At 44.7% G+C, this 21,179-nt stretch overlaps 1 protein-coding gene across 2 annotated transcripts in view; it reads right to left on the bottom strand.

The window, feature by feature from the left end:
* Positions 1-21,179, bottom strand: part of LOC147640811 (protein transport protein SEC24 C-like) — an 83,406-nt gene that overhangs the window by 13,554 nt on the left and 48,673 nt on the right. For both annotated transcript variants that reach the window (XM_086815503.1, XM_086815495.1), the window contains exons 13-17: positions 8,940-9,011; positions 8,774-8,857; positions 8,546-8,665; positions 8,380-8,448; positions 8,171-8,248 (exon numbers count right to left, since the gene is read on the bottom strand). In XM_086815503.1, the coding sequence (XP_086671629.1) occupies positions 8,171-8,248; positions 8,380-8,448; positions 8,546-8,665; positions 8,774-8,857; positions 8,940-9,011 (423 nt within the window). The remainder of the gene's footprint in view (positions 1-8,170; positions 8,249-8,379; positions 8,449-8,545; positions 8,666-8,773; positions 8,858-8,939; positions 9,012-21,179) is intronic.

Here is a 21,179-nt window from a genome sequence, read left to right as displayed (position 1 = left end):
CCCTTGACCTTCAGTCCTTCACCCCTTAGCTTTAGCAAACCCTTGGCTGTCCTGGCCCTTGAATGCTTGAGGCTCTTGGTGAATTGTGAGATGAATAATGGGATTATGGGCTTGGGCTTTTATACCCCTCCTATCATCCAGTCGGCTGGCTTCAGGACAGCCCACGACTGAGTAATTTTTATTAAAATTCCCACACACTTAATAAAGTGTTTTCACACTTGTCTGAGGGCTGTCCAGCCTGCGCATGACTCTGGGACAGCCTCCTGGCTGCTGGGCAGGCTGCGCATAGGTGTGGGGACTGCCCCTACACCTGGCTGCCAACTGTCTAGGGCTTTTACCCTCTGTCGGCTGCCTGTCCAGAGGCTCTGGAGCTGGCCGACTGCCCCTCCAGCCCTTGCCTTGGCTGGTGGGCAGAGTCTTGGGCCCTCCTGGCCCCTTGGGGGTGGTTCTACACCTCCCCCATGCCCATCTAAGTATGCACATGCAAACCCTTGTCCTGGGGTAGTCCTATGGGCTGACCCCATCTCTACATGCAAACTACATGCCTACAGATGTCTGGCATCCAGTTGCAAACCAGATACACAGCACATCCGACATCATTCCAGAGGGAGACTCACAGCGCGGACTGGCACTGCTTCATGTGCAGGACAATGCACACCTGACCTTGGACTCATGTGCAGGACAATGCACACCTGACCTCGGACGACTGAGATGGATCCCTGGCTGACTCGTCCCGGACTGGGCTCACATGGGACCAGTTCACCATCCCAGGTCCTGCACCTTCTGTACAGAATGTCCACGTGGCATCCAAGTGCGGGATGCACGTGACACAGAATTACAAACAACCTTGGCCCAATAGGAGAACCTAAAGAACAAAGTTCCTGAATCGAACAATGGTGTCGATGGATGACTGAAAAGGAAGAGCGAGACCGTGAAGCAAGACTTGCCGAACAACTGGTAGAGAAAGCCAAACGCAAGGCCAAAGAGGAGCGATTTCGGACGGATCTCAAAGCGAAGGCGAACCACGAGCGACAAGTCTGAGAAGACTTGAGGGATTAGCTCCAATAGACCCTCCGGACTCTAGCAACTTCTTTCCACCCTTCTTGATCCTCCACAACCCCAGCCATAGCCTCGACAACAGTTATACGTGCCTCACCGAACTTCACCAAGTACGACGACAAGTGCGACCATTCGGTTGTGACTCAATTTATTCACCAGTTTGTTGCCTCTACAGTGGCTGCCGCCACAGCTATACCACTCCCTCCACCCACGCCCTCAACCTTTGCCTACATTGAATGCGGTACCCGCCATGGTATTCAACGATAAGCAGGAGGGTGGAGTTGAGGAGCGTTAGAAAGGTCTTATCAGAGCTTATGGCACAGCGAAGGAGCAACAATTTGTTGATCTCTTCTACATGGGCAGTTCAAAAGATGCCATCTCTCTGCAGTTGGCGACCAAGATGAAATGTGCCCTCGTGCCATATCATTTGGACGTCGACAAGTTCACTCCCGGCCTACGTACCCATATTTCCTAGAAAGCTCAACAGTTTGCCTTCACAGTCCAGAAGGCTCAATTTCAGAGGGATTTCATCATCTCGCCTCTCCTTGGGTGTGATATGATCCTTGGGATTCAGTGGTTCCACCAATATGCGCCCATTCTTGATTGGAGAAAGAACACGTTCACGATCATCGAAGGTTTGCCGAGCCTACTATCATTCGTGGGGATCGGAGCATTCTCGGTATTTTGCTTATTTCTCATCTTCAAGCTAGTAGAGCTATTAGAAAGGGAGTTGAGTGTGCGATGATCTATATCTGCCCACAGCAGATAGCGACATCCACCACGACTCCATTAGACACACAGATGATAGGCCTCCTCGAGCAGTTTCAAGACATCATGTTGAGGGATGATCTTCCACCAAGACCTTCGCTCTCTCGTCCTAAATATCATCATATAGATTTGGTACTTGGAGCTGAGCCACCCAGTAAGTTTTCGTATCGTCTTTCCAAGGCATTGGAAGCTGAATTGGAGACACAACTAGCACAATTGCTTAGGTTTGGTTTCATCGGGCCTTCATCCTCTCCATTTGCTGCACCGATTCTTTTTGTGTTGAAGAAAGATAAGACCGCACGTCTCTGTGTGGATTACCGAGCCTTGAACAAGTTGACAATCAAGAATAAGTTCCACATGCCAAGGATAGAGTACATCCTTGAAAGACTCAACGGTGCTAAGTACTTCACCAAGATCAACCTCATTTCGAGGCCGATATCCCAAAGATGGCCTTTTGAACAAAAAAAGGTTATTATGAGTTTGTGGTCATGCCTTTTGGTTTGACCAATTCACTGGCGACATTCAACAAGATGATGTCACGAGTCTTCGCCGCACTTATCGATATGTCTATTCATTTTTTTGGATGACATTCTTATTTTTTCTGCCGCTGCAGAACAGCATGTGAAAGATGTGTATAAGGTCTTGCAGCTTTTGCAAGACAACGAACTCTGCATTAATGCAAAGAAGAGCATCAAGAAGTCCAGTACCTGGGCTATGTGATCGGTTCCGACAGAATTCGCCTTGACCCTGAGAAGATAAAGGCAATTCTCGATTGGGACATTCCGAAGACAGCCCAAGAGATACATTCCTTCGTGGGCTTATGCCAAGCGTATAGCTCACATATGGATTGGTTTTCTAACCTTGCAGCACCATTGACAGATTTGCTCAAAGGAGTGAAGACTAGAAGACAAAAAGTTTCAATCAAGGTAAGGTTTTTGAGGCATTCTTTGCTCTACAAAAGGCGGCTTCCAAAGCACCAATCCTTAAACTCGCATCATGGGATGATCCCTTCGAGGTGATCATCGATGCCAGTAATCTCGCCATAGGAGCAGTTTTGCAACAAGGAGGCAGACCCGTGGCGTATTATAGCAGAAAGTTAAATGATGCAAAAAAAAAAATTATTCTGTCTATAACAAAGAGTTGCTAGGGATTATCACAACCTTGAAATAATGGAAACCTTTTCTTTATGGATGAAAATTTACTGTGAAGATAGACCATCAAGCCTTGAAGTGGTTGCAAACTATGCCAAGTGCCCAATGGAGTGATAGACAACACTGGTGGAGTCAGTTGTTCCAACAGTTTGGAGAAATGATTGAGTATGTACCAGGTAAGCACAACCCTATAGCATTTAGATAGTACAGGAATCCACTGTGTTGGAGATACAAGGAAAAGATTTTGACAATATGAAGACCCAATATATAGATTGTCCAGAATTTGAAACTCCTTACAATATGGCTCTTTATTCAAAACCGGGTAATTATACCATTCAGAACGGTTGGCTCTTGTACAAGGGTTGACTCTATGTTCTCAGGGAGAAAAGACCGGCACTCCTCCATGATGCCCATGATTCCCTTGTTGGTGGTCATTGCGGGATCAACAGTATCTTGGGGAAGTTAGAAAGATCGTTTTATTGGCCGAAGATGTGCAGGGATGTGTATAACTATCTTTCTGCATGTTCCATATGTCAAAAAGTGAAAGTACCTCATACCAAACAAGCAAGGTTGCTTCAGCCATTGCCCATCCCCGAGGGTCCGTTTCACGACATTTCGATTTTTGTTGGACCCCTTCCCGCCTCTATTGGATCTCGGAATACTCAATGTATGACAATAGTTGATAGGTTCAGTAAATTTTGTATGCTTATACCATGCAAACAGACGGCCACAGCAGAAGATATAGCCCGGCTTTTTCTCCGACATTGGTATCCAATTTGTGGTTTGCCAAACCATTACTTCAAATTAGGATCCAAAGTTTACATCTCACTTTTGGCAAGCTCTGTTCAACAACTTTGGTACCAAATTGCAATTGTCTAGTGCATTCCATCCTCAAACCGATGGCCAAACCAAGATTTACAATCAATTGGCTTTCGATGTGCTTAAGGCATACTGCCACGATCCGCAGTCGAAGTGGGAGCTTCATCTCCCATTGGTACATACGATTCTCAATGACACTCACTCATCCAGTGTTGACAAAACTCCGTACGAGGCAGCTTTTGGTCGAAGATTTTCATCCCATTCTCACGAGGATGATCTCTCGTTCCTTGGAAGCCAACAAGACGACATAAACTTTTTCAGCCATCATTGAGTCAGTCAAAGAGCGTCTTACCAAAGCTCAAGAGGCTTACACCAAACAGGCAAACAAGTCACGGAGAGAAGTCAATTTCAAAGAAGCTGAATGGGTATAGTTAAGGATCATGAAGCAAAGACTCAAGCAAGTGGGCAAGCGCTGTCCAAAGTTATCATTGAAAAGTTTGGTCCTCTGACCATCATCAAGAAGATAAGCGATGTCGCCATGCAACTCAAATTTCCAGATGGTTGGACGATGCACAACGTTTTCCACGTCTCTTGATTAAAGCCTTATATTGGACCTTCATTACAAAATGTTCCGCAAGAGCAGCAACCAAAAATGGTTGATGAAGCAAAGGTGATAGAGCCTGAGCATATCCTTCTACATCGTTGGAAGAATGGTTATGGACGACGTCTTTGCCAATTTTATACAAAGTTCAAAGATCGAGCGTTTGGCTAGATGAAGAATTCTTCCTCAAGTATCCATAGTTACTATCTCAAAGCTATGAACCTACCGCCAAGATAAGTAGGAAGGAATGTCACGTGCACCCATATACTATGGTACACGGTGACAAACTGGCAAATCAACGGTGCAAGAATCATGTACAGAAATAGAACCTTTTTAGGATATTTTGTCGTATGTCATGACCCCTTTGTGAGCCCATTATGGGACATGTCAGGCACGAGCTACGTAGGTCAGTCTCCCAGCCATAGAGATCAGTGTCAGGTCAATCCTCATAACCCACTCTGGAGAATTCAGCAAGTCTCCATCATACAGGTGCATGTAGATGTCAGCCATAGCAGTAGGATGCATTGTAAGCATTCAATTGCACTCCATGTAGAAGGGGACAGCCCCAAGGCAGCCTCAAAGATGGGCAAACCTTGCAAGGGGTGGCCATCATACAGGTGCATGTAGATGTCAGCCATAGCAGTAGGATGCATTGTAAGCATTCAATTGCACTCCATGTAGAAGGGGACAGCCCCAAGGCAGCCTCAAAGATGGGCAAACCTTGCAAGGGGTGGCCAACACCCCTAGCCATGCACATAAGCCCAATCGGCAGCCTATTGCGGGGGCTAAGAAGAAGTCGACCAGTTTAGGTGGCAGTCAGCCAGGTCATGCAACCAGCCGACCAGCAACCGACAAGACCACCCAACCGACCAGCAAACGACCAGCATTAAATGCTATATTTGCTCCAGTTGTGGGCTTTGCTGCAGGCCGACAGCTCTATCAGGCAGCTGACCAACACTCTATAGCCATATAAAAAGGCATGTCATGTTCATTCCCAAAAATCAGCAAATATAATCAGAGATTATCAAGCAAAGTCAGTCAAGCATATGTGCATAGGCTCCAGCCTTTGCATACCTACAGCCACTTAGCTCAAGGCAAAGAAGCTCAGTCTCTTCAGGAGTATTCAGCACACCAACCCTCCATCTCAGGCCGGTGTATTCTCTCAAAGATAGCTTCACAATTGCCTACAGCTTATGCACAATTTTGCCCGTGTTTGGTCGCTTTGCCCTTGCATTTGGCGGCCAGTCAATCAATTTGTCCGCTCAATACAATTCAGCTTATATATAGTTCTCCAAAAGAAATAAATCAAATACTCTTGCTTGAAGAGGAGAGCCTTCAGTGGGTAATTCGCGACCCCATCTGGTGTCGTCTCTACTACATCTCTTTCAAATTCATGTATGCTGTTTTAAAGAATTGCTAAAGACTCACTAGACTCAAGTTGAAAGAAAGGCTTCGTTGTTTCGCACGGTTCTAGCTCGGCGCAAGCTACAACAATACAACAAGAAGAGATTATGACACAAGTACAGGACTTGCTATCAAAGGGGTTGATACGGCCTAGTTCTTCACCCTTTTGTTCTGCAGTGCTTCTAGTGCACAAGAAGGATGGCTCATTCCGCATGTGCGTGGATTACAAAGCCTTGAACAAGATTACAACATTTCCTATACCGAGGGTTGATATTATATTGGATCAACTGGAAGGCACGTCACTCTTTAGTTGGATTGACTTAAAGAGTGGCTATCATCATATTCCGATCCAGCCACAAGATATTCACAAGACCGCCTTCCGTACCACTTTTGGATTGTATAAGTATTTGGTGATACCTTTTGGACTCACAAATGCTCCAACTACCTTCAACTGCATGATGGATCAGATCTTTTGACCACATCGAAGTATGCGAGCACTTTCTTTGATGACATCATTGTGTTTTCCAAACCGAAGAGGAACACAAAAAGCATTTAGCTAAGGTATTTCAAGAGTTGCAAGAGTACAAGTTGTTCATCAAAGGAAAGAAGAGTGAGTTTTTCTTAGAAGAAATACATTACCTTGGACATATAGTGTCCAAGGAAGGAGTGCGGATGAATCGAGCAAAGCTTGAGGCCATCAAGAATTGGCCAGAATTGAAATCCGTACATGTGGTGCATAGTTTCTTGGGGTTATGCTCCTATTAACAGGAGGATCATTAGAAACTTTGCCACCATTGCTACTCCATTGCATGATCTAACCAAGAAAGTAGTATTCACATGGGTTCAACTTATTGAAGCAGAAGCTTACTACTTGACCGGTATTGGACATTCCAGACCTAGTGAAACCTTTTGTGGAAATGTGATACAAGTGGGGATTATATAGGGGCAGTTTTACAACAAAAAGGACATGTGGTTGCCTTTGAGAGCCGAAGGTTGCAATATATCGAGAAACACTTGCAGGGTTTTGGGAAAGAACTTCTAGCCGTGATTCATGCTCTTACTTCATGGAATAATTATTTGCTTGGGGTTGATTTCATGGTGAAGACGGATCATCAGAGTTTGAGATATTTTCTAACCCAAACTAAATATCTCTAACCCAAACTGAGCTTTCCGAGAAGCATATGAGGTGGGCAAACTTTTTGTCCATGTTTCATTTCCAGATCATCCATACACCTGGAAAGAAGAATGTACTCTATCTAGGAGACCACACGTACATTTAATGACCATTTCCTATCATAGAGAGTTGGATTCCATGAGAGATCACTATGTGCATGATGAAGACTGTGGTGGGATTATGCGACAGCTAGAGGATGGTCAGACACTTAATCATTATTCCTTGAAAAAGGGATATTTCATGATGCATACACAGTTATGCGTAACCAAAGATTTGAGGCAAAAAGTGATTGAAGAGTCACATGCACCACCTTATGCAAGGCATAAGGGTATTTTAGGCATTGGAACGGTACTTCTATTGGCCTAGGATGAGAAAGGATATTGACAAGTAAATATCTGAGTGTTTGACTTGTCAAAAGGATAGGTAAGACTCGAGGACTGCTTATGCCTCTATCTGTGCCTGAGAGACCATGAGAAAGTATAGTGATGGACTTCATTTTTGACTTGCTGCAGTCAAAGTTTGGGAATGATGGTATTTGGACAGGTTCAGTAAGCAAGCTCATTTCATTCCAGTAAGGAAGACCATCAAGGTAGACCACGTGGCAAAGATTTTTCTGGCACAGGCGTTCAAACATTATGGAATGTCCAAGTCTATCGTTGGTGATCGAGATCCCAACACCACTAGTTTGTTTTGGAGGGCATTGTTTGATAATATGGGGACGAAATTGGATTTTTCTTTCTCATATCATCCATAGACGGATGGCCACAGTGAGAGAGCAAATTCAGTTGTATTGGATTTGTTTAGGTGTATGGTACTTGAGTTCAGGTCAGGTGTTGGGAGAGGGAAAACGAAAGGGAGAGGGGGGAGGACAGCAAAAATGGTAGAATGTGCAATGACTAATCTCAGAGAAAGTCTCGTAACCCTAATCCATTTTATATGCAATCCTGAATGGCCTTGAAAGAAATCCTAGCCTATCAGCTGCCTTTGTGGGGATTTTGGGGGGAGGGAGGGGGGGCTAAAGGTATAATGCGTACAAGATGTGATAATGGAAAGTGGGGCCGATGTAAAGGCAAAGAAGGCTCCATGGTTAGATGATGAACTGCCATATCCAGTGTTGTATCTGCAAAGCTTGTGTAATTCTTGGCATTTTTTTGACATGTAACAGCACATTCAACATGGGGTTGTGGTATTTACCTGGAAGCAGCATTCAGAACCATCTTGAAGTTTTTCATCATGCTTGAAACTAACCATGACAGATTTGTCACAGTCAATCTGAAAATACAATGAAGTTTTCTTCATCAGATAACCTCTATTGATTCAACTACAGAGGAGATAACCTAAAACATGCAAAGGCACCATATTTGACAATAAGCAATTGCAGTATCAGGTAAATCTAAACATACTGCAGGTAGGTCCAAATCAGTCGGAGTTCCCTTGTGGAAGTTTCCAGAATAATCTTGAAGTTGTAGGCCCTGTATTAAATAGATATTAGAGCCCTTACAAGATTAAGACAAACAAAAATGGGCCAGTGCAGTTGTAAATCCCTTCATTCTGTAGTTTGTTGTGTACCTGACTACAGCGAACTCGCATCACAGCCTCCAGACCCTGTGGTCTTGTGAGGTTCCACCTCAAATCATTGTATAATTTTGCAGAGTCGGAGGTAGCAGAAAACGGATAGTAATAGTACACCTGTCAATCCATACCTTTAGATCATCAGGACACGCTGCACTGTACAAAATTACACAAAAAGAGACCCTCTGCTAATCCTCTTTCTGTCTAGTCTATGCGAAACATTACCTGCCCACCAGTTGTTGCAGGGACACACGCAAGTGATGCAATGTCCACGTACTCTTGTGTTGTCAGGAACAAATCGCAACAGACCTTAAAAAAAAGGAAAAAAAAACATTAATTACTGCAGACTACATGGTTTATGGTACTCAATGGTGCGACAAAAAAAGTCAACCTGAAGCTCTGCAAGTTCTATCGCGAGTGTCTTCAAGGTCTTGTCCACTGGCTGCCATAACTTGTTGAGATCCTGCACAGCATGACATTTGATCAAGCATGCGTTCCCACACATACACCTTCACTCTCTCCGTCTATGCTCTCATCTGTAGCATATTAATTTCTGTACACCATCTCTCTAGGTATAACATTCACAAGATGTAATTATGAAAACTGAGGCCAAAGTAATTGTGACTGTACAGGGGAAGGAGGCTCCATAGCTAGGTGATGAAGAGATATATCCAGTATTACATGTATCTGCAGATCTAGAATAAATTTTGACCTTTTTGTGATTTCTTCTAGACCATAACTTGCATCAACAGAGCCAGTTAAGGTTGTGTCATGCTTTGTGCCTTCTTCTGGGGCACCTCTTTGGATTGATTTGGCGGACAGTGCAGGGTAGCTATTGAGAAGTGTGCGTCGAGGGGGGATTTGGGAAATTAAGCCGGCAAAGGTTCCTTTGAGGTAAACGGGCAGTGTCATAAGATCTGGCAGCGGTGTGCTGAGCCCAGCCATATGCCCTTATGTATTGGACTCCGAAAGACTCATCTGAGGCTCTTTGGGAATTGACAGGTTGACCTCATCCTCCTCTCGGGATTCGGAGAGATCTACCAGTAGGCTTTTTGGCTCATGTTTGTGTTCAGGTTCGAGCATTGGCAACCAAGCAAGGAAACATATGCACGAATCTCCTTATCTGTGATAACCTTATCCAAGAGTTCCTCGTGGCTTGAAAGCTCTCCCTCACTCGGATCAACACTCTCGGTCTTGGGCTGCTCCTCGACCCTAGGCAGCTTCAGTCTGGTACTTGCCATTGCAAGTACTTGCTTCATCACACCATCTATCACCATCTTGGTGATGGTCTCGAATCTGTGCATTCCATTACTCTTCCGGTCACCTTCCTGCATAATCTTCTAGTTGCCATTTGTACCACATTGTCCACTCTTCATACTTCTTAAGCATTAACTGGTCTCATCTTGAGCTAAGCATATTTTACCTTCTTGACGGTATTGCTCTTGCTGGGTCTTGGACTCTCATATGGGTAATATGGGTGGTGCCCATATGGAGTCCAAGAGCATGGCACGATATTTTGGCTTTTGGGCAGAGCCCATGTGGATATCGAATCTTGTGAAGGCTAGGCGATATCCATGGTGCATGTATGTAATTACGGCCATCTACACATGGTGTACGGAGTTGGTAGGCAAAATCCTTAAGGACAAGAAAGTAGATGGGTGATTCTTCAAGTTTACATGTGCATATTCATGATTGATGCATGCTCCAATTTTTGGAGTGTCCAAATGCACCACATGCATAGTTCCATGCGCCCCTCATGCAGAGTGTCCACCTGTCCAAGTGTCCTTGCCATAAATTGCCCACGGACTTTAAAAACTGGTCCAGTCGGTGTGCACATCATATAAGTTGTCCAGCCTCTTTTAGTGAAGTGTGGGCTTGTTAACCAAGAACCTTAGTAATAAAATAAACTAAGCTGTAAACTGAGTTTACTGCACACTTACCACTTGCAAAACCCATATGACAATGCTTTAGGACCAAATAGGTTGGGCACACGTGCGTCCACAAGGTGACCAGGCATCCCCGGTCCCATGGACAGTCACAAGTAGAAATACCATGCATCAATTATGCATATGTCCACACAACAAAAGCAATGTCACAAAAAAATAATGTCCAGGCATGCATCAATTATGCATATGCACATATGAACTTGGTGTTGGATAACCAGAGCTTCAATGTGTCAACACTCCCTATGAGTGTATGTGTTTGAACCCCTCTTAAAGGTGAATGTGTGCAAGTGTGTGTGAACAAGAGCTTATAGCCACTTAAGAGTGTGTGTGTGTGTGTGTGTGTGTGTGTGTGTGTGTGTGTGTGTGTAAGCAGTGATGTCACTAGTATAACCAAGTGTGTCTGCCCCAGTGAGTAGAGTGTTGAGAAAGATAAGGCATTTTGCCTATAAAAGCATTGTACCTTGTGAACTTCACATCAATCGATACAAGCATTACATTATTCGTGCAACTGCAATCTCTTGAGCTTTGTTTCCTTACCTCTCTCTAGCAAGCACAGGATCTGAAAATAGCAGGTACAGTGGTTAATTCAGATTGATCAGCATGCATACAGCCGTGAAGAGGCTAAAGAAATAGAGAAACCCTCTGTAGAGGGGAGTGAAGTAGTGTAGAGACTCTCCGTAAGGCCATGTAGACAAGAAGGCTAGCAACCAACATGGTAGAAGAGAGTTTGCAGCAAGAGAGCCTACTCCAAATGAAGAGAGAGGGCTCCAATTTATAGATTAGGGCCTCCCATGAGCTATAATGGCAAGAGAAGGCTATAATGACAAGTGGAGAGCTACATAATAGCTGAAGTGACAAGTGTGAGGCCACTTGTCTACATCGCCAAGATAATCCCCCATTGCCAAAGCTTGTACTTTCCAAATACTTAGATGTCTTGGAGTCCACCAAACCCCTTTTATATTGGAAAATGTCCAGGCTGGTGACACGTGTCACAAAATTCCTCACAACTTTTGTTTTCTACTGTTCATGTGTGGCATATGGAGCCTGACATGACATACATGTATGGTTGGTCAAGCCTGACACGGTGTGTCTGTATGGCATATGGAGACTAACATGACAATACATGTATGGCTCATGGAGCCTGACATGATAGTACATGTGTGGCTTGCAGGGCCTGACATGGTGTACATGTATGGCACATGGAGCCTGACATGATGTGATTCCCTGGGACTGGCTATCCTGGTGATCTTCTATATTTATGTTCTGGGAAGGTTCCGGAAGCATCATGAACCCTAGACATTTTACCTGATACAACTGAGCAGATGGGTGTTTCTTCCAGTCTAGCAGCACTCATCGGTGTGCATGACTTTGATTTTATATTTGGATGACTTGTTTTGTTTGTCTGGACAATGCCTAAGATTACTGCCTATGTTGTCCATGGACCGGGGATGCCTAGGCATCCTGTGGACATGTATGTGCATACCTGTTTGGGACTGATAGGTGGTCTACATTTTGCAAGTGGTAAGTGTCCCTAAAAACCCAATTTACAACTTTATGATTTCACATACTAATAATTATGCGTGCAGGTCCACACTCACTTATAAGTGACCGGACAACTTATAAGTTATTCACACTGGGCAAGACCAATTTAATACACGTGGCAGCTGATAGATGGGCACTGGACAAGATTTGGGCCAACTGATAGTAGGCACCCCCTTTTGGACCAAAAAAGCACACGACTGGGCTATTTTCAGCGGTGGAACTCTATTACAGGGGAAGAACTCTAGTTTTGCATAGGCGCCTGCTTTCTGGTGCATGGGAGGTGTTGGTCGACTGGTTCTACAGCTTCCTACAGCAATCTACCACTACCTACCGCGACGGAATTCAACCACGTGTATGGCCAAGGCTGGTCGACTTCATCTGGTGGCTGTTTTTTTATGTTGGCCGATTGTTTACAGCCCTAAGAAGCTATTGGTTAGAGCATCCGGAGGCAAGGAACTGCTGGCCGATTTGTGGGAGAGACATCCTCTACTGATGGAAGACCATCTGGTTTGTGAACCATAGTCACATGGGACGTGAAATGGGGACGGAAAAGATTGAGAATGGCCATTCCCTGTGACTATCGAGTGACATGGGACGGGAATGGGAATGGAAAGATGTTGCCATCCCCAACATTCCCGAGTCTAAAAATGCCCATTCCTTGTGACTATAGTGTGAGCTGCTGCTGGTCGATTTCTTCTGTGTCTTCTGAGGGCTGGTCAACTGCTGTAAACAGCTTATTCAAGGCTGGTCAACTTGCTCTATTAGCTAGACAAGAGGAAGATGAAGATGCAAGGCTGTCCCGGGCTGATGTGCAAGTGACAAGAGGAAGATGAAGATGCAAGGCTGTCCATGGTTGTCCTACATGTGCTTTATGCCAAGAATGCTCTCTTGTGCTGAGGATTGACATCAAATTCAGTATATGTTTTGTTTTGTTTTCATACTGTACTAGAAGAAATAGGTGCTAGCCAATGGAGAATCCATGGGCACCCGCAAAGGTGTATTTGGAAACAGACTCCTTTCTGGTAATCTAACCATAAAGGGGAGGGGGGGGGGGGGGGGAGGGGGGTCAGCCCATCTTCTAGCCCCTAGTGTGGTGTATTGTGCAGAACTGTTATCTTTTTCCTTTCTGGCATGCTTATGTGTTTATTCAGTTTTCATGTTAGATAAGATTTCCGTATTACAACTGCCCTTCCGTTACACTGGTATCAGAGCTTGGCTTTCTACAAAGTTTGTGACATATATGATGTTGGATATGGTTGTAAGGAGTCATTATCCGTGAGAGAAGGTCAGGATTCTAAGGTAGCCCTCGTCTTACTGTCGTGCCTCGAAAGAGGCTACTTGTGGTTTAAGCGGCAGTGAGTGTGTGGAAAGACTTCATGGCCCTCCTGTCTGTGTAGGGGCACTCTTGCACCCTTGCAGTCTATTCAATATCATACTTGGAAAGCTGGTAGAGAGCAATTCCAGAGCATGGAAAATCTTTTCTTTCTGAAAATCTAGTAAATACATCATGGCAGATCATTCTGTGGAGGACTCTATCACCCGTGTTCAAGAAGAGAATAGAGACAAGGACCATGTTGGGGCTTTGGTAGATAATGATCCACCATTATCTGCTAGGGTTGAGGAATAGCAAGATCTTGATGCTTTGATGAATGAGCTTGAAGAGCTCCATGCTTTGCAAAGGGACCCGGATATACAGAGGGTTATTGAATCAAAGTCTCAGGTTAAGGCTGATGTGGTCACTTTTGATGCAATTGTCCAACGGATGGGAATTGACAAACCTCGACAGTTCGTTGTTGCTTATTTGAAAAGCCATGGTGATTTCAAGCACACCAGCAAAGATCATGCAGTTGCCAAATGCACAAAGAGCCCCAAGAAAGCAGAGGTTAATGTGGTGCCTATATATAGGGCAAAACAAGGAATGAGCCCAAAAGCAGGGTGGTAAGCATGGGGATAAATTGAAGGATCAGTCTGCTTTGTTTCTGTTTGATGATGCCTCCACAAATAGCTTTATATTTAAACACATGGCTACAACCATAGACCTTAATGTGAAAGACATGGGCATGCAAATTAATGGAGATGTAGCCTTTGAGGTCTTCGCATACATATACATGATTATCTTGATCATGAAAACTTTTTCATGGCTCCTCTCACGAGACGTGATGTATTGCTCGGAATGCTTTGGCACCATTGTTTGGAGCCAAAGAAGAGTTACAAGGAGAAGAAAATCAGCTTTGTACATAGCAGCTGTGAGCACTCGATTGATGTACATGGAGTACCTCATCTTGTCGTACTCTAAACCTGTCCACCCATCCACATTGCCTATAGCGGCAATCATCCTCTTCCACTGGTCCGTGCGTAGCACATTGCAAGAGATATTGCACTCAATGAGAGTGCGCTCTATCTCAATCCCTGCCTTACGTTGTCTCTCCTTAATCCATGACATGGAGTGCAAGGAGGAATCAATGTTCCGTTGGCTAGAAGGCTGCCCAATAGGTGCAGAAGAAGCAGGCACTTCTTCATCCTCACAAACCCTAGCCCTCTTCCTGCTAGGTGCTGCATTTGTAGGCAAAGGATCCAACAACACATTGTCATCAACGATAGTGCTACGAATCTCTCTGCCATGTGGAAACTCCTTGGGGTTCTCCCTAATAATAGCATCAGCCATCTCTTGTGGACTGTTGGGCACCCACCAATTCCCTTGCCCCCCGTCTTTGACATTTGGCGGATGACCCGCGTGATCAAGCTAGACTGCTGCAAGGAACAATAACGGCACTTCCAATGGCGGGTGCCTGAACCTGCTCATGATGTGCTGTTAAGGATGATGGTGTATGCAGCCCAGTAAAGGATTCGGTGCCTTAGGCATCTTGGACAAGCTAAAATTTACAAAAATCAATATTAGAAGCCACATTAGAAGCTGAATTTTCAAAAATAGAGAAAATGAAAATTGGAAAAAATACATAAAATTAGAGGGATTGAAATTGGGGATTAAATGAGGGATGTTCAAGGGGCTTAATTTCAGAAAATGAATCATGAAATTAAGGGAAATTTTAAAAAAAATGGATTTAAATTGGGGATTAAATTAGGGATGTTCAAGGGACTGCATTTTTTAAAATGAATCATGAAATGGCAAAAAATTAAAGAAAAGGGATTTAAATTAGGAGATTTTAATTGGGGATAACTAGTTTAATTAAGGGTATTAAAATTTAAAATTAATTTAATTAAAGATAGAATTAGTTGAATTAAGGGTTGAGAGAGAGAGAGAGAGAGAGAGAGAGAGAGAGAGAGAGAGGAAATGTGTATGTGTGTGTGTCATGAGAGAGAGAGAGAGAGAGAGAGAGAGAGACAAGAAATGTGTGTGACATGTGTTTAGAGAGAGAGAGAGAGAGAGAGAGAGAGAGAGAGAGAGAGAGAGAGAAGGAAAGAAGAAAGAAAGTTGTATTAACGTCTTCAAAAGGCCAAAATGACCTATGAGACCAAAAGGTTACATCATATCCATGAGGTGCATCATCCTAGGTACAAAATAGTAATAAAGAAAGATAACAAAAATCTAGATCTATAAAATCTGATCTAGGTACATGAGCAAGGATCTCTCATATCACCCTAATACATCCCTCATGGGCCGCTATGACATGGTGCTCAAGGTGGTAAAGCTGAGCCGGCACGAGAAGGTCCTGCAATGATGGGAGATGATGGCCTCGATCCTCCTATGGTGGCGTGGCCATGGGGTCTGGGGCGTCGAGCCAGTGCCTCTGTCGAGTGTCACACCTCTCGGCCGAGCTCTTGCACTAGCCTGTGGTCCGGGTATGGTGGGTGGATCGGCCCTCGGAGTGTTGGTACGGAAGAAGTCGGTGAGAGCTCTCTGTGCTGGTCCTCGAGCAAGTACAATTGATCTGGATCTCACTAAGGACTCCCTGTGTCTGCGGAGCTCTAGAAGAAAAAGTCCCAGGCATCTCTGATCCGGGAAGTCCATGATCCTGGAAAGTGGTCTGAACCCAGCTCAGAAGAGGCAGTGGAACCTCCCCCGAATCTCGTAGTATACAAGGCATCGGCATATGTAATGATCCTCTGTCTCGGGCTCTATGTGACAGAGCTGGCATATCTTGTCCTTTGGTGCGGCCGCCCTGGGCCCATATCTGGCAATCTCCACTCTCAGCTGGTGGGACGAGGTGCAGATCTGGCCGATCGCACATCTCACCCCAAAAGATAGGTGTGTGTCCATGTAGCGTGGGCGGATGATGAAACCATCCTCTGTCAAGCATAGGAGGTGATCTCTGTAGAAGGCCATCTTCGTCCCTAGTGGACGACTAGGTGAACTCCATGTCCTCTAAGTATCCAGTCTGACAATGTCCTTCCTGATAACCCTGTTCCACTCTGTGCCGCTGAGAGCAAATGACGGGGCCTCTATGCTGTACTAGAACGGGGGGAGTGCCTCCATCTGCATACCATGCATGTCAAACCAAGTGCCTACCTGTGCATACCAGCACTCTATATCTCCCTCAAGTGTCAGTTGTCTCAAGGGCTCCAGGGCTAGCCAGGGGTATCTATCTAGTGGAAGCTCCCATAGCCTGTGCCAATATGTCACTGTCTCAGCCATGGCTGCACCTTGGATCAAGGAACCCGACAGCAAGCTGCAGCAGGTATGGGTACGACGGTAGCAATACATGCGTGCAAGTACGGATCACAGGATACGCGACAATAGCACACAAAAAGAGGCAAAATGAAAAAAAGACGGTACGGAACCCTATCACACATGAAAGCGACCCGTTTTGGGAACAAGGAAAAAAAAAGTCCACGTCATCTGATCCGTACGTCATCGGAACGTACGGATCTGTATTATACGTACTCTACGAATCCGTACCAATACGGAATGCAACTATGGTACACAGAGAGGCCTTTCAGTGAACCTTGGGAAAACCAAGGTCATGATCTTTCACACTTCAGACAGGTTATGAAAGATACAATGATCACATATAGAGGCACTCAGGTGGAGGTGACTGAATCATATGTATACTTGGGTATTACCTTCACTAGTAATGGGAGCCGTTTCTCCATGAGACAAGCATCACAGGACAGGCTCACCGGAGGTTATGCTGCCCTTGCATTGATGGAGTGACAATGTCATCAGGCTCACTTCCAAGAGCCTCGCACCAAAGGATGGATATTTGACACCTTAGTCACCCCAGCTATGATGTATGCAGCACCGGTATGGGCCCCTATGTTGGAATTAGGGTTGCAGGAAAGCACACAAAGCTTGGAGAAGAAGAAGCAAGAATGCACACAACACAAAGTGTATTAGATTGTGTCAATGTACAAAGATAAGTTAGCCCTAGAAGGATGGGCGTATATACAAGCCGGGGGAAAAAACCTCCTAAAGAGGGAAAAAGTGCCCCGGCGGTCCTAAGTGTGTTCACACACATCACTGCCTATATATATATGGCAACAAATCCCCCCTGGGAGTGATGGTGTGAACGAGAGCTGGCACTCATGTATAGGGGAGTGCCATGCCCGCAGTAGATCAGTCCACAAAGGGAAGCAAGCCCAAAGCTTTGCGGAAAGCTTCGAACTTCTCACAAGGAAGCGCCTTTGTGAAAAGATCGGCGAGGTTGTCCTGTGTTGGCACATAGGCCAAGCTGATCTCTCCTGCTGAGAGTCTCTCCCTGACATAGTGATAATGCACCTCAATGTGCTTTGTGCGAGCATGAAAAACTGGGTTTCTCGCAACTGCCAATGCACTCTGACTGTCAGTGAAGATAGAGGTGGCAGACTCCTGTCCAACACCCAAGTCAGCCATAAGCCGTCTGAGCCACACACACTCAACCGTAGCTGTGAAAGCTGCCCTGTACTCAGCTTCACAACTAGAAGTGGCCACAGTAGGTTGCTTCTTGCTCAACCAAGATATGCATGAGCTACCGAGCATGAAACAAAAACCACTTGTGGACACTCTTGTGTCATAGCAACCAGCCCAATCTGAGTCCGAAAAAGCATGTAAATCTGGCGGCAACGATCCCCCCTTGGGATAAAACAACCCAAGATGTATGGTGCCACTCAAGTAGCGAAAGATGCGTTTAACTGCCTTCCAATACTGAGACCCTGGGCTATGCATAAACCTGCTCACCTGTGAGACTGCAAACTGAATGTCCGGCCTCGTAATGCATACATAAATGAGGCAACCAACAGCTGTCTGATAGAGTGTGACATCAAAGTGATCTCCAGCATCATGAAGACTCAACTTCAAACCTGTCTCCATTGGAGTAGCAATAGGCTTGCAGTCTTCAAGGCCAAATCTCCGCAACAATGTCTCAATATACTTTGTCTGACACAAAGCAATACCTCCATCACACTGCTTAAATTGTATCCCCAAATAATGATGCAAATGCCCCAAATCTGACATCTCAAAAGAGGCATTCAAATCAGCTTTAAAATCAGCAATATAACTCTCATTTGGTCCTGTGAGCAGTATGTCATCGACATAGAGAGCAATGATTAGATGTACACCATCCACACGTTTAACATACAAAGTGCTTTCTGTTGGACTATTCTGAAACCCATGTGTAGTCAAATATGCATGTATTTTTTCATACCAAGCTCGTGGAGCTTGCTTTAAACCATATAAAGCCTTTTTTAACCTGCACACTTTGTTTTCCTGCCCTCTTTGAACAAAACCACGAGGCTGCGATACATACACCTCCTCATGCAAATCTCCATTTAAGAACGCAGTCTTTATGTCCAGCTGATGTACATTCCAACCATTATGAGCTGCCAATGCACAAATGCTACGAATGGTAGTCATACGACAAGTGGGAGCAAAGGTCTCATCAAAATCAATGCCCTTTTCTTGAGCATAACCCTTTGCAACAAGTCTAGCCTTATAGCGATCAACACTGCCATCTGGCTTTCGTTTCAACTTAAAAACCCACTTACATCCAATGGCCTTTTTACCAATAGGCAAATCACACAAAGACCATGTACCATTCTTCATTATAGCATCATATTCACTTTGCATTGCAGCCAACCAATTTTCTGAATTTTGTGCCTCATCAAATGAAAGAGGTTCTTCCTCTTCACACATACTAGACACAGCCAAAGCATAACAATCTGATACATAAGAGGCATGCTGAAAACCTGAACGAGTACGACTAGGCATAGGTGCATCAATCTTACTATCACGCAAGGTTTGCACCAGCCATTTAGGCATACCTCTAGCCTGCTCATTTTCAGCCCTATCCTCATGAATTACATCCTGTAAATCTGCATCAGAAATAGGCTGATCTATGATGTCGTTTGAAATCTGCATAGGCTGAATATTTGCCTCATTAGGACTTACATTTGAATTCCCACCTGTAAACAGAGGCAACAATGTATCAAATACATCCCGTGAGCTCACACCTGTCTCTTTGGTACATGATAACAAAGGCTGCACAGCATCTTCTACAAAAACAACATCTCGACTAATCAAGATACGCTTTGACTGTGGATGATACAATCTGTAATCTTTGCTTTCAGCACTGTAACCAACAAAAATGCATTTGACAGCCTTATCATCCAATTTTCTGCGTTGTTGCACAGGCACTAAAGCATAGGCCAAGCAACCAAAGACACGCAAGTGACCAATAGAAGGCTTCCTGCCATGCCAAGCTTCATATGGAGTAATAGACTGCAAGGCCTTAGTGGGACACCTGTTGAGTACATATGCAGCACACATGACAGCCTCAAGCCAAAACGCATGTGGCAAAGCTTGGCTCTTGACCATACATCGTGCCATCTCCATAAGTGACCTGTTTTTCCTCTCAGCAACACCATTTTGCTGAGGGGTATATGGCACTGTACATTGGTGTTTTATTCCACGACTAGCCAGAAATGCATCAAACTCTTTAGACATGTACTCCCCCCCTCGATCAGTACGGAGGGTGTCCACAGTACAATTGGATACATTTTCAACCATAAGAAAAAACTGTTTGAAGCACAATAACACTTCGGACTTTGCCTTCAGTGGATATACCCATGCATGCCTTGAGTAATCATCAATGAAAGTCACGAAGTACAAGTGTTTACCAAATGACGGAGTTTGCATAGGCCCACATACATCACTATGTACAAGCTGCAATTTGCGAGTGGCCCGCACACAGAACCATCCTTTGGAAACGCAGAACGCTGCATTTTGCCCAAAATACACCCTTCAGAAACATGTTTCAATGGTGCCTCAAGAGGGGGCAATGAAGCAACCATATCAAATTTCTGCAAACGCAGCAAACTAGCAAAGTTCAGATGACCAAAACGAGCATGCCATAGTTTTGCATCTGAAACTGCCTTTTCATCAGAAACTGCATTTGCTGAATCTTCCACACACTTGTCATAAGAATTGAGCCTATACAGCCCACGAAACAAGATTCCAGATGCAATAATCGTATCACCAAAAGTCAAATCATGAACAGTACATCTGTCATCCACAAATTTGACTACAAATCCAAGTCTAGCAAGCGCAGAGACAGACAATAGATTCTTCTTTATCCCTGGCACATACAGAGCATCTGAAAGTGTGAAAGCGCTGCCATTTGCAGCAGTAAGCATAATTTTACCAACGCCTTTCACTGGGTAAGAAGCATTATTGGCACATGTGACAGTATTCCCATTAGGGACAGCCTCAAGAGAAGTGAACATATCACGATGCGAGGTAATGTGCTTTGTAGCACCACTGTCAAAATACCAAACATGAGAGTCAACAGAAACTGCCAAACATGCATCATGTACAGATGGGTCATACTGGCAATACACGCTGAACGCCCATTCTGTATCCTGCACAACATTTGCAGAATCTGCATTTGTAGAAGCATCCGCTATTGTGGCTGCATTTGACTCTTTCTTCTTTGCCTCTTTAGCCTTTAGCTTAGGGCAATTCTTAATGACATGATCATTTGCCTTACAATAGTTGCACCTGGTCTTTTTCTTGCCTTTATCAAGAGCCTTCTCAGACTTATTGTTACTACCTGTGGAAGGAGAAGAAGTTGCAGACCTACTAATAGGAGAAGAAACAGTGGAAGGGGCTGCCTTACCACTTCTTCTCTGCTGCTGGGCAGCAATAAATGCTTGATCAACTGCACGCTGCCTGGCCCTGTTTTGCCTGGACTGCGCTTCTTGCAAGAGCT

Source organism: Cibotium barometz, chromosome 2 (assembly GCF_041138505.1).
Source record: "Cibotium barometz isolate CiBa-2024 chromosome 2, ASM4113850v1, whole genome shotgun sequence".
In the NCBI taxonomy this organism is placed as follows: Eukaryota; Viridiplantae; Streptophyta; class Polypodiopsida; order Cyatheales; family Cibotiaceae; genus Cibotium; species Cibotium barometz.
This window is presented reverse-complemented; position numbering and strand designations above follow the sequence as displayed.